This window comes from Schistocerca piceifrons, chromosome 2 (genome assembly GCF_021461385.2).
Source record: "Schistocerca piceifrons isolate TAMUIC-IGC-003096 chromosome 2, iqSchPice1.1, whole genome shotgun sequence".
Lineage (NCBI taxonomy): Eukaryota > Metazoa > Arthropoda > Insecta > Orthoptera > Acrididae > Schistocerca > Schistocerca piceifrons.
Genome location: NC_060139.1, coordinates 1,045,111,158 through 1,045,125,740, shown reverse-complemented (window position 1 = coordinate 1,045,125,740; position 14,583 = coordinate 1,045,111,158). Strand labels below are relative to the sequence as shown.

Genomic DNA, 14,583 nt, shown 5'->3' with positions numbered 1-14,583 from the left:
AATTTCATTGTTAATAATATAGCACCTTACAGTACCCCATGTCGACTATCTTACTGCAGTGCTGTTCCTGCAGAACAGCCTATTATCTGAAGAAATCAAGGTCGTTACCGTACTTTCAGCGTAGTTCATTTAACAGTCAAGAATTACGCTGTAGACGTTACAGAATTCGAAAATGTAACGTAGCCTGGCATTAACAGAAACTTAAAGTTAGCCGAGCTCTGACTGTTCTGCTGAAACCATAAATTGCAGCTAATTTAATAGGTAGATGCTTTCTTTAGGATACCACATTGTAGCTGGGGTAAATTATTTTAATTCTCACACAGTTCTGCGCCCTCAGCATGGCAGACAAGTGCAACACAATTGTCGAAGATCTACTGCCCTTCAGAGCACTTCTAGAGATATCATACAAGAGGAAAACTAATGTTATAGTCAGTACACTAAAATAATAAGGAAACTGTAGAATTCAGATGTTGCTTCCAGTGATTTCATATTACTTCTTCAATTTGCTGTTTTTGTTCCTGAACGTTACTTTTGAGTTTTTTAATTACTTTTGGGTAACTGTTACAGTTTTCGGAAAATACTTAAAACCCGAATCAAAATGATTGTACATAATATTCTTAAAATGAAGAAAAAGAAGAACGCAAACAAACGCTTCAACTTTTGAACAAATAGTGACAGCCAAACAGTCATCGTCGTAATTGCTTGCCTATAAACATCTAATAACACATAATTTTTATAAAACAGTCATTCATCCGACACAAACATGTACTTTCATCACTTTTAACCATTTTAACAGTCAGTGAAGAGCATCCACAGAAGATCACAAATGGTGTTTATCTAAGCCACTCCTAAATATACCCGTTAACACTATCATAAGGCCAATGTACTTCTACAATATAGTTGAACGCATGCTTTCTTGACTGCTGCTTCTGGTTCGCCTATTCAGCTTGTATGACTCGCATATATGAATAGTAAATTTACTCCTCAATCATGATTCTCAACAGGGTGTTTGTCTTTTAGGACGGGGCTTAATGTGGTACCCGGTTACTGCCTCAGATATTAATTAAACGAATCAGGATAGTTATAGCTAACTCTCACGTGGCAAGAAGAGTATCCAATCGCGAGCTTTTTGTGTGGAGATAGCAAGTGTTTGAAAACTACAAGAAAATTATTACCTTTCGTAATATCTGTGTTAAATGAGTGATTTTATCTGATGTTCGTCAACAGAATTTATGACTTCCGTATATGGACTACACTGAACAGTCTTCGGTGCTTTCACGATTGTTTACGCGTACGTACGTATACGATTCAGAAAGTAACCTCTGGTAACATAATGTAGACATTCACTAAAATATTGTGAACAAAAAATATCTAGGAATATACTCGTATGTTGTATACTTATTATTAGCTAAATCATGTCAAAGAATGAACAAAGGAGGGGTGAAAGGCCACTGTTCCTGCAAGTCATCTCAGTCAACTCGTTTCAAGTTTCACGCAGCAATCCACCGCCGTCGCCGCTTTGCGCCTCGCGGTGTCTGGTTAGGCTACCCGCTCTACCAACCTGCGATGTGTGCTGGGCGCACGGCAGGCGCTAACTTCCCTCCGACTGTGTAACTCTACGCAGTCCCGAATAAAAATAAAAGTTAATGGCGGTAATACAGGTAGCTAAAATGCAGTACACTCCTTCGCATCGGTATTTACAGAGTGAGTGTAATATCAGGTGCAATGGGGAGGAGACAAGACATTTCAGAGATTGCTCTGGACATAGATCGTGTTAGTCACGTGTCTACAACTGGAAAGAGACAATATCTATCGGATTTACTCTAAATACAGTTTACCGTACGATTTCCGCCCAGTCTCCAGAAATAATAAAACTATGCAAACACACACTCACAGATAAATGAACGTGAGAAATAATATATTGACACGCAGGAGTCAGTATCTATATCAGACTAATTGGTATTAAATTTTGGTACGTACAACCATATCGATGGACATACAAAAGAATCAATGCACTCAAATCGTCTTTACACTAAATAAAACATCGGAATTAATGACATAGGGGCCGTTGTTGGTACAGAAGGGGAAACGCCTAATTGGAGTAAGTAATGTGCAAAATTTACCGACTAAAATGCTATTTGGAAATTTCTCCGTCTCTGCAGCCGTATAGAAAATTTCCGTAGTTGAAATGCCACTTCTGCAATAAATAATGTAGTTACCTGCTGACTTACACGTTCTGGCATGCGGAGAAACTGCGAGAAATTGAATCACATTTCGTGTACGGCATCTCCATTCCCAGTGTTTACGAAACACGAGTAAAAACTTAGCGGTGAATTTTAGCATGCCAGATGAAACTAAAAATGCTAAAATGGAGCTGACTACTATCTTGTAGATTTTGAGCAGTTTTAGTATCCTCACTGCACTTATATTAATGTGAATGACGAGTTTTAATACCAAAGATTCATCGATATATTTTAAATTAATTGTTTTGTGTTGAATAACTTTCATTTTTAGAGTTTTTCCTTCGATTTCGACCATCAGAGACAATTATAGTTCCTTCTCATTTCCTCTTTCCTTCCATTACTCTGATCGCCATTTCCCGTTTTCTCATTCTTCAGAACACTTTAGATCTACTCTCTTACTGCTTCTCCCTTGAATCCTTCTAAATTTAACGCTTTCTTTCTGAAAATATCTCTTTCTGAAAATATCTCTTTCTGATGCTTTTGCAGCTTTTATGTCGTTTATTTTTATTCTTGGATACGAGTGGTTGTTAACGTCTTTTCCCAGAGATAACTGAAGCTTTATTTATCATCCTCTACAAATATCCAATATATACCAGGTTTCTTACTGTTTCTATTTTTTTTTCTTATACTTGGATGTATGTCATCATTGCTTCTTAGTTACCGGGCCTGGATCTAAATTTGTCCTCATCATTCTTGTCTCTATTATTTCTCGTTTGTCTACTTTGTAAGTCAGTGCTAGACGTTCATTTGCATAAAAGCATTCTAGATTCACTACCGTTTTGCAATGCCTTATTTTTTCGTATCTTCATATGCTCTGTTTATTGTAGTTTATTAAAAAGTTGGTATGTACTTTCCATTTTGTCATTTCTTTCATTTTTGTCTGTATTTGGGGTCAGGAACAAAGTGATAATTTCTGGAATTGAAAAAGAAGGTTCGTTCTTTCATTTATTTGCCTACCAAACCGTAAAATTTGACTGGGAGCCTTCCCTCTCCATGTAATGATTTTTCAGCAGCTAAATTCTTGTTTAGACTTTTACAGAAACACCACGGTGTTCTACAGGGCGCCATACTCCATGACAACAATTTTGCCATGTAACTTTGAAATTAACAGAGGTGTATTAAGGAATTTGTAATGGCGGCCATCAAATGCCCAGGAACCTTTATGAGATTCGTATCTTGGCAGTCACCATGGCGCAACATTTCTGGATTGTGCCACGCAGCCAGCTATTTCGCTGCGGAATGTCGGCCAACGTTTTCGTGGCAGGTCACTTTCACTGTCTGGCCTTGAGCGTCTGAACTCGTCATCGCTACCTGAGGGCCCACAGCAATTTGTAAGGAATATAGCGGACCTCTCCAAGAGACATTAGCACGTCTGCTGTTAAAAATGTTTATTACCATTCAGTTGCGGCATTCGTAGCCAGTATTGCACTGCAATTAAATGTTAACGGCAACAATAACAGCATCACAGAACTCCCTCGTAAAAGATACTGAAATATGGAGGGTGAAGATTGCAGGGTTGAAAGTTAATGCCACGAATTATACAACGGAAAAGATCGTAAAGTGAAATCTGACTTTAATGGCGGAGACATCTGGAAGAAGCTTTCACGATTGTGACTAACAGATTTCCTTTGTTGTAGAGAGACCGCCAGGCCGTGAGATCACTTAGTGCCGCCGTCAACGGTCTCCCCTGTGGGTCAGTCGGCGACCCTGCATAAAAAAGGAGATGCGGTCGGAAGGTTTCGGTAGCAGCTGCCTGTCTGCTTCTTTATTTCACTGCGCCCGGCACTCTTCACAAGGCCCCACACAAAGCTGACCCCGAGAATATAACGACACACATACACACACCGGCACATTCACATACATGAACACACAGAAATGACACGCTTGTAATAAACCACCCTGTAATCTAGGGATCCTAACCAATGCTCACGTTCCTTTCTTCGCTTCCCTCTTACGCTCCACTTTTCAACACTCGTACTTCCCACTCACACTGATCTCTATTCATCAAGAACGTCAACGATTCCTCCGAGTCCTCCTCTTCTGTCTCCTAAACTGCTTTTTTTTTTATCTTTATACGTAACAGCTCCCTAAGGTGTGTGATATATGTATTGCTCGGCGTGGGTTTTTTATTAGCACTCATATGGACAAACCACGCTGTAGTATAACAACGTACAGAAAGACAGGAGCCACCTGGACGATAAATTATATGGGTTAAATACCAGAAAACAGCGGAAAAAAAGGAAAGCGCATTATATCTCCACGAATAACGAGAAACCTTAAAAAGTGGCCTTGTGTTTTTATGATATTACCTCTTAAACATGAAGAGATAACGTTTGTGTTCCTATATTAGAAAAGTAGTTTCTCTTACTGTTAAAAGTATCATACGGAAATACTATACTTTCGTGTAGAATGTAGCTCTTACCATCAATTATAAGTGTGTATATCGCTTGATGTCATAAGCAGATTGGAAAGCGCGACGAGGACTAGTAAACCATACGATCCTATTACATAGCGCCTTAATTTAAAAGTTGACATTTCAAATACATTTCGTGATACGTGGCCTTTTGTACCTCCTGGGAAGACGGTGACATTTGTAGCAGGTTACATTATAAAGTCCACACGGTATTTTATTAAAATTGATTACTGGTTTCGGATTCTTAGCCATTGTCATATCTAAAAATTTAGCAGCGATGCGTAGACATGTAGTCACTACTGACATTCGCCTACATATTGTTGTTATGGTTTTGGATTTGATTGTGCCTGAAAAGCCGAAACCGGTGACCAATTGTAATACCCTATTGAGTCATCAAGCCACTGATTTTTATAATATAGTCAAATACATACTTCATACAGAAGTCTGTGACGGCTCGTAACCAAACATCCGAAGTTATCTCGCAGATGGCTTGTTTGCTGACTCGTGTTTACTGGCATGTTTTTGCTTCTGCTGTCTGATACGGCAATCCGTGCCAATCCGCTATTAATTACGATAAACCCTGTATATTTTATTTGAATTTTCGCCTCATAGAATATTTTAAAACTCTCCAGTAAATTTTATAATTTTTTTTTTTTTTTTTTTTTTTTTTTGTCGTCCGAAGAGCTCCATAGATGACGGGCTCTCCCCACAGGGGGATGTTGAAATGATCCATAACAGTAAAAAATGCTTTTTCGTTCATAGTTGTCTTTATAGTATTTGGTGCATTTATGACAACCGTTCTCGACTCTAATGGGCTGTCAGTAAAAACGGTATCTTAAAATCAAGTGACCAACGCCAAATGACGACATGACGCGTAATTTCGTAGTAAGGTACTGGTTCTGATGATGAATCATCAGATTCGAAAACAGCTGCCGTAAACATACTAAATGCCATGGTGGTATCTGCAAATTAATAAAAAGTGTTTTTCAAGGTACATAGGATATTCCCATTTGAGCATGTTAGATTTGGAACTTCTTGGCAGATGAAAACTGTGTACTGCCCCCAGGACTCAAACCTGCAACATATGCCTTTTTTGGGGCAAGTGCTCATCTACTGAGCTATCCAAGTACAATTCTTGAACCGTCACTCACGAACCGTCCTCACACCTTTACTTCCGCCACGAACTCTCCGATCATCCAGGCTGCGAGTGCGAGGATCATGGATGGTGGTTCATGAGTCGTGTTTGGAAAAGTAACTTGGTGCAATATTCAGTGAACATTCGTCTCATGCCGCAGGTCTTTGTGTATGAAGCCAGGAAGGTCTTCGTGTCATGTTATCAACCATCACATATTACCATCAAAATGCTCGAAGAAAGACATGTGCAGAGTTCAACTATGAAGAAAGTTTTGTAGGCAATCAAAGAATTTCTAAATGAAGCAACATTTGATGGCTGCGTAACTCTCACGTCAGCTTGGGTTCACTTCATTAGATGTGACAGATTCGGCAGATACCGATGCGATAGAAATCTTTGCATGGAAATGAATTGGTAAGTTTAACAAAGTTATTTAAATGTGCCTCTAGATATGACATAGTTACGGTCAAAACCCGATACTTTTGTCTTCTAATCTCCAAATCAGGAGAAAATTTCAGACTATGAAATGAAACTGATGAACTTGTTCAGGAGCATTTGAGAAATTAGAAGTCTTGCATAATAAGGCTTCCGTCAACAAAATTTTCTTCCATTTGCCGAGACGTGAGCCGGTTTGGCGAATCATGTGTAATGTCATGGTAGGAAGAGAGTGTAAAGTTTTCTGCGGCAGGAGACACTGGTTCAGTTAATGCAAAATTGGCACAGATTGTTAATGTTGACAGATAGGTAGGGTCAGCGACTACTGAAATGCAAGAACCAGTCACTTTGACATTTCCATGCAGGCACGTACCATCTTTTACAAAGGCCTCACCCATTTCACCTGTCATTCAGCTTCCAGTGTCTACTGGTGTTCCATTAGTTGTGGAATATAAAATAGGCGATACGGGCTACATTCCTTAACGTCACCTAAGATTCAGGATGACGAGAATAATTAATTTGTACTCGAAGGCCACGTTAAGTCCTTTGGTTTGTTTCAAAGCATTTCAAGAAAAGTCTTTTCATGTATTTTGTGTGATCTATAACGGGTAATATGCAGAGGGAAAAGTGAATCACTGGTTTGTTACAACCCAACTTCACAATATACAGAAACTGTTGTTTTATGGAACTTATCAACTGCATCTACTTCTACATGATTACTCTGCAATTCGCACTTAAGTACTTGGTGGACAGTTCATCGAACGAGCTCTAGCTATTTCTCTACCGTAGGCTCAACAAAATATTTTCATTTTCAGAGGAGAAAGTGAAATTTAGTAAAGCGGAAAACGCCTTTGTTTTGATGACTGCAACCCCAATTCGCGTCTCATATCCTTTCATATCCTTCTCTCTCTCTCTCTCTCTCTCTCTCTCTCTCTCTCTCTCTCTCATTTCGCGATAATACGAAACGAGCTCCCCTTCACTGAAGTTTTTCGAAGTCCTGTGTCAGTCCTATCTTTTAAGGATTCCATACCGCGCAGGAATGTGTTAGAAAAAGATGGACAACCGTAGTGTAGGCAGTCTCTTTTGTGTATCTGTTGCATCTTATAAGTGTTGTGCCAACAAAACGCAGTCTTTGGGTCACTTTAACCACAACATTTTCTAGGTTCCAATGTAAGTTGTTCGCAGTTGTAATTCCTGGATTTTTTCTTTTTTTTTTTTTTTTTATTTGCTGTTTTTAGGTTTGTGCAATTTATTACATAAAAGAAATTTTTAATACTCATGTGGATAACTTGATCTGTGAGACTCTTAGCAAGTTACTGGTATCACGTAACCTACTATTCGTGCAGTACTAAATTTTGTAGTTTAAATTGGTGGCTTTTTTTACCGTGAAATGTATTTTTGTACAGGATGTAAAGAGTATAAATGCATGGCTGTTACTGCACAACTAAACTGACTACATCTTTCACTATAGGCCAACCATTTTGCGTCCTTGTGTAGACACTTCCACAGCCGACCTGTTGCCGAGGGGAAAATAACGTTAATTACATGTCACATATACGAAGGCTATTCGGAAAGTATAGTGCGATCGATAGCGAAATGAAAGCCACTGTGAAAATCGAAAATGTTTTATTTGCAACGATCTTTCAGCTACTTCTCTACATAGTCGCTTCTCCGCTTTAGACATTTTTCTTAGCGTTGAATGAACTTTCCAACACTGTCGTCATAGAAGGCGGCCGCCTGTGCTTTCCTTCAATTCTCTACGCCGGTCTACAGTTCGTTGTCCGTGCCAGAAAGTTGTCTTCATAGCCAGGTGTTCGCGTGAACAGAGATGAAACTCTGGGGAAATAAATTACGGGCTGTAATGTGGGTGATCAAACACCTCCAATCGAAAACGCTCCAGGAGCACCTCCGTTTCCCCTGCACAGTGCTGTCAAGAGAAAGGAAACGCTTTACAGTTGTGTTACGCGGGCTGCATGACATCAGGCGAAATCCCTCACCAGGCCTTCATACTTGGTAAGAGACACTGTTTTCTAGGCATCTTTGCGTGGACCGATGGCCTTAGTAGTCTGGTCTCTTCAACCCCCACACAAACTAGCCAACCATAGCAAACCATATGAAAGACAAAGGTCCCAGGTTCGAGTCCCGGTCCAGCACTCACTTTTTCAATTTGCCCCAAAGCATCAAATCGGGACGAACTTCGCTGCAGAGTGGAAACTCCTTCCGGAAGAATGCCAAATTTCGTTGAGAGTGATAAGTTGGGTGCGGGACCTTGCGGCCTGGAGCAGACGGAACTGCAGCGGGGCGGGCCGCGGCCGCGGCCGCGCCGCAGTGTGGTAACCGCTCGCGCCGCGCCGCCTTTCACTGGCGAGGCCGCGGGCAGCCGGTGGCTGCCAGTCTGCCGCCGACTACCGAGCGACACGCTCTCACCGGCCGCCCGCGTCTCTGTTGCAGCTGCGGCCCCGCTCCACACAACGAGATGGTCTCCCGCAGGAAGATCCTGTCCCGCTCCAGGGACGACCTCAACCTCGACTCCACGTTCGCCGTGCAGGAGGAGGAGGAGGACGTCTGGTACCAGAGGGACAAGCTCTACAAGGTCAGTGCCGAAAAGCTACTCCTCATGTCACGCCACCGCTACATCACACAGTTGTCACCCCAACTGTTGATCGAGTATTAGATTCTTACATGTCGTTTTATCATCCTATTGTAATTACTACTAACTGCCCTAGTAACCGTTCCAGAACCACCTCTTTGCTAAGTTTAGTGGCTGGCTTGTCAACTGTACGCGATATATCAGCCTCTTTCTTGGGTTATAAATATTTGTAATGACGTTCTCTGCGTGTTTCTGCTGGATATTTCTAGTACCGATATGCTTTAGCTGTGTTGTAATGTCACTTACTGCCACTTCAGCGCGTGAGGAATACCCAAAAGCACCGTAGTTGGGATACCATATTAAATTCTAGGCCCTCCAGTAGTTGACGGTTGATCTCAATACTCGAATACATGGAAGGCCAGGAATTACCATCACCAATATGATGTTCATATCAGCTATAGTGCTGAGGAACAATTTCTTTTTCTTTTTATTTATTTTTTATTTTTTTGATTTCGAGGGAGGAAACTTTCGAAAGTTACTTTGGAAATTTCAGTAATTGATACATACAATAATTTTTGCACCCAATATGGCGTCTTGTAATGTTTTTACTTCCTCAGTGATCGGTTTAGAGAGATCCAACTGTTATCTTAGGATCTTCTGGAAAAGTCGAAAACGTCATTGAGGACACAAAAATATTTCAACTCTTGATAGCAAAAATTCTTATTTATCAATACAGAACAGGTCGCACCCAGCAGCACGTGTAACTTAAATAATCCGAATAATATTTTGCTTAGCAAATCTGCTAAAAATTTTCCCTAGTGCCGAGACTGATTTTGACATTACGTTTAAGAGAAGTTGTAACTAAAATAAAGATCATCGCCTCAACGACGTAAGAGGTGCACTTCTTGTTATTACCTGACAGTAGACTGTGGACCGCAGTATAGCTTTTCCATTATCATGAAAATGTTTAGTGTTTATTACGTTCCAAATTTATGTGGAGAGTGCTCTTTTCTTTAAACTTAAATTTCACCATAAGATTTTAGTTCTCTAGAAGAAATATTCCGCAGTATTGTAGTCTCTGGATGTTAATCATGGTACAGTGGAAGCAATTAATTTGTCATAAATATCATCGTCAGTAAAAAGACCACTACATGAAACTAGATGTAATGGTTATCTAACGTCAGTAGCACTTCAGTATTTTTTTCAGTTTTGTGCTTTTTCTAGCTCTGAGAAGAGAAGAAAACGTGTGTGTAATGTACTGAGTGACTACAAGACTAGCCCACGTTCCAAGGAAACTTGTTGATACTACAAGGACTTTCTGTGTGCCGAACCCAACGAATTGCTTCATCGAAGTGATCGAACTGTTGGATAAGCAGCTGCATTTACAGGACAGTTATCAACAATGAAAGTGTCCATGTGCTCTGAACGGTGCGTCGAAGCCTGGAGACATTACGTGCATGAAATCGTGCTGTGGTCGACAAACACCTATCAAAATATGAAGCTGTACATCGAGTGTTTATTACCCTGTCGACTGTGCAATTGCCACTTCTACAGTGTGCGCTACCGTGGAAGTACTACAGAAGCCCAACAAACATGTGCAGTTTTCCGGGTGTCAATAGCATTTCATTGTCCCTACTCGAGTAAAAAGACAGGAACTTCAATCAGCAACTGTGTGACGAGCTGCAAGTACCATTCAAGTTCGTGGAGAAATAACGTCAGCACAATCAATCTTCCGAAATAAAACGACTCCTGCAAACAACAGAATTTTTAAGTTCAATGTTATGTCTCTCTTGTTGAGAATACTTATTCTTTTCATTTCGACCGTGAGACGAAAGTCGACATAGTTTTCACAGCTTTGTAGTGACACTATTGCTCAACCCTCGTTGACGTCAGCATCATATAAGAACGACAAAAGGAGTTCTCTTATTGTTATAAGACTATAGTATTAAAAAAAATGTGTGTATCCGAAATCAAACTCTAGAAAAATACCCGAATTTTGGGCCAAGATTTATTCAATGCCAAACTACATTACAATAAAAATTGCATCTGTTGACGTATGTTTTATCACACAGAACGTATGAAGATAGCCCTTTAAGAGATTGTCCTCTTCTCACACAATAGACTCTGTTGCATAATTGTGAAGGGGCACAACGATCACTGTCATTTATTTTAGAAACAAGTAACAAATAATCTTGTGGTGTCGCAGTTCTTCTTGTCATGTCCGTGCTTGCAACGACATGGGAAGAGGAATTCTGCCTTATGCAAGACACGTTTTTTATTCTGTTTTGTTTCACCCAGACATGTTTCAGCACGTTTTGTGCTATCTTCAGTGTTTTTTTTATTTTTTAACTGTAAAATTGTTGTTACATATTAACATTTAGCGAAACTTTTTGTATATAGTATTTACAATTGCGAATAAATGTATAATATTTTATAACAATTATTCATTCACAATTGTAAATATTATGTACCAAATGTTTCGCTAAATATTAATATGTAACAACAATTTTATAGTTAAAATATAAAAAAGAACCCACTGAGGACAGGAAAAAACGTGCTGAAACATGTGTGGGTGAAACAAAACAGAAAGAAACAGTGTCCTGCATAAGGCAGAATTCTTCTTCCCATAGTAACAAATCATTTGAGGGGAATAAGCAGTTGACGATTCCGACTTACAAAGATCAGTTTGTATAGACCTGTACAGGTCTTTGTAACAGAATAGCAAAATACCGTTAACCACACGACATCTAAAGAGTGGTCCACGCCACTGATCTGTGTTGACTTGCCACTGGCTAGGAATGTTTGCGGACCGGAAGTGTTTCCACAATGGCCGCTACGTCAGAGTCATATCGTAAGATCGCTGGAGTGAACGGTTCGACATATTACAACAAGACCCGAAGCGGAACTCCCTGGCACCTGTCCTTGGTCCATAACGTCACTCGGCGTTGCAGCAAGCGCGCCGTAGGGGCATTGCCAAACGCCATGCTTACTGGAGGAAGGTAGCATCGGCGTCATCGATTAGGGAGCTGAGGAAACACAGAGCAGAGTCAGTGGTACGTGACGCAGTGCAGCACAGTGACTGACTAAGGGAATGAATACAGGGTCACTTATTCCTTCAGTGACTACGGGAATCACTTTAAGCAGTGCATTTCTACCTGCCAGCGCATCTGAGTGACATCTGCATTTCAGTCCGCTGGCGCCAGCACAAACATTTCTTAATTTGCCATCGGCGTGGCTAAAAAATAGAAAATGAGGATTACAGATAATTTTAACGATCTCGATGACGTTCGTTAATAATCCTGGAGCATATTCTCAGATCACATGTTATGATAGTCCTGGAGAAATCAAACTTCTCTAAGCGAATCCGTAGGGGTTCAGAAAAAAAGACACAATCATGTGAGCTGCTTTGTTTATAAGCGGCAGCTTGCAAATAGTAGTTGCGTGTGTACAAGTAGTTACATTCCGTCTGTCTAAAACTAACCAAGATACGACCATACGGGTTGTGTTCTTAAGTATGTGGTCGCCTCTAGGAATGTTGCACAGAAGCGAAAGTTACGTCCATTGTGTCCCAAGGACGCATAATAGGACCTACATTTTCCGCTATACAAAAAGGGTGTATCAGCCAAACTCAGCACTACTGGCTATGCTGTTGTTTATAGCAAAGTATTGCCCCCTAGACAATTTTAGGGAACTGCGCAAAAAGGTGGACATAATTTGCAGTTGATGTAATGAATGGCTCTCTTTAAATACTGATAAATGTAGGACAACTACTGTACAGTGATAAAGGGCTCGATAGTACCTCACTACAACATCGGTCTTAAACGTTATGAACTAGTCACATTGTCTGTTTAGGGGTAATACTAAGAAGCGATATGAAGTGGGACGATCACGTAAAAAAATTAGGAAGGTTATTGGAATTTTTAGATTTGTTGGTACTGACAAAAAGCAACCCATCTGCAAAGAAAATCGCTTACAAGATGCTAGTGCGACCAGTTCTAGAATACTGGTCGAGTGTTTGGAGGCTTTCAAAGTAGACGTGACAACGGACACAGAAGGTAGACAGAGACACGCTGTCAGGATCGGGACAGATCGGGATATCCCATTAGGAAATGTAGCAGAAATACTCGGACAATATAAATGGAAATCCCTGCAGTAAGAGTGTAGCTCCCTTGAAACTCTGGTGGGTAAATATAGAGATCCGGTAATCGAAGAAGACATTATGTTGCTACCAACGTATATTGTAGGGATCATGGAATGAAGATAAGAGTGATTAAGGCACAGAGACCTATAGACAGTCATTATTTCCTTGCTCAGTACGGGAATGGAATAGAACAAAAAATCGATAATACTGGTGCAATGTACCCTCCGTCCTGCACTGTAGAATGGCTTACGAAGTACGTAGATGTAAATGTGGACGGTTAAAACATCACCACCTAGGTTCATTAGATATGTAATAGATCTTTCTACGTTTTCCAAATTTGTGAATATTATACACAGGAGAACACTAATGATGGTGAGCGAGTCTCTTCGAGATGGGAATGTCCCTTTGCGTCATCGGGATACTAATCGCCTCCATGTTTTCGTTGGTTACTAACCTGCCGACATTGCCTTGCTTGATACGATCTGCAGTGCGAGTCACCGAGCGTCTGGAAGCCAAATGACAAGCCCTTCGGTAAAGAGGTAGCGATACTATAGCCATGTCATCAAGAGGCGTTTAAGCGAATGGCTTGCACCAGAATAGAAACCAGATGGCATTTATTAAATTTATATTTACCAGACTCCCTTCGTTTAGATTACTCGTAGTCAACCTCTTTTCACCTACCGTCCACTTTTGTACCTCTGTTAGCAGTAAAATCTTCTGAACGCCCACCATTCCACAGTGATGATGATTTATAAAGTAGGAAAGTAACTTAGCTTTATAGACTTGATGGAAGAGAGTACACGGGATCTCGGATTCGATTCCCGGCGGGGTCAGGGATTTTCAGCTGCCTCGAGATGACTAGGTGTTTGTATTGTCCTCATTATTTCATGATCATTCATGGAAGTGGCGAGATTGGGCTGAGCAAAGGTTGGGAATTTGCAAGGGCTCTGATAACTGGGCAGTTGAGCGCCCCAGAAACCGAACAACAACACCATCATCATCGTTATGGAAGAGAGTTACAGATAGTTAAAGCATCAAATTCTTTATGTCAAAATTTTACGAAAATATAATGAAAATGTTTTTAAACCCCCTATCACCTACCACCAACAATGAAAGCTGGGACGCCCTGTAGTGGGCGACAGGGATCAGGTTCACTACCACTGGTTTAGATCATTTGCCTGCATAATATAGAGACTTCCGAGATGTGTAGCCGAGAAAGAACTGTCTTTAAGTTGAAAAAGTGTCTGAGTTTCTCGACGAAGAGAGAGGACAGTGGTGCTCCCGTGTTGTGTGGTCGATACAGCCAACTGTGTCCACACACAAAGGGGCAAGACAACGCGTGGCGCAGCTTGCCAGCTGACGCGTAACTTGCTCACGCCCACTTTGCGTGCGCGCTGTGTGTGTGTATGTGTATGTGTGTGTGTGTGTGTGTGTGTGTTTATGGGTAGGAGCCGCTTTCACCTGCGGCGGCAGTAGCTGTCCCCTGCGCGACTGCACTGGAGAGCCACTGGCTAGACGGCGGTCCGTTCGTCTCGCAAGGCAGGCCGTGGTTTTCCTGCGTGGAAATGTCCTACGCGGGAGAGAAACCAAACTGGTCTGAATGCGGAACTTAGTCTTCTTTAGACCTGT

At 41.0% G+C, this 14,583-nt stretch overlaps 1 protein-coding gene and 1 pseudogene across 3 annotated transcripts in view; both read left to right on the top strand.

The window, feature by feature from the left end:
* Positions 1-14,583, top strand: part of LOC124777167 — a 614,765-nt gene that overhangs the window by 387,028 nt on the left and 213,154 nt on the right. For all 3 annotated transcript variants that reach the window (XM_047252476.1, XM_047252474.1, XM_047252477.1), the window contains exon 2: positions 8,675-8,816. In XM_047252476.1, coding sequence (XP_047108432.1) covers positions 8,675-8,816 — 142 coding nt within the window. The remainder of the gene's footprint in view (positions 1-8,674; positions 8,817-14,583) is intronic.
* Positions 6,018-6,741, top strand: LOC124777168 (annotated as a pseudogene).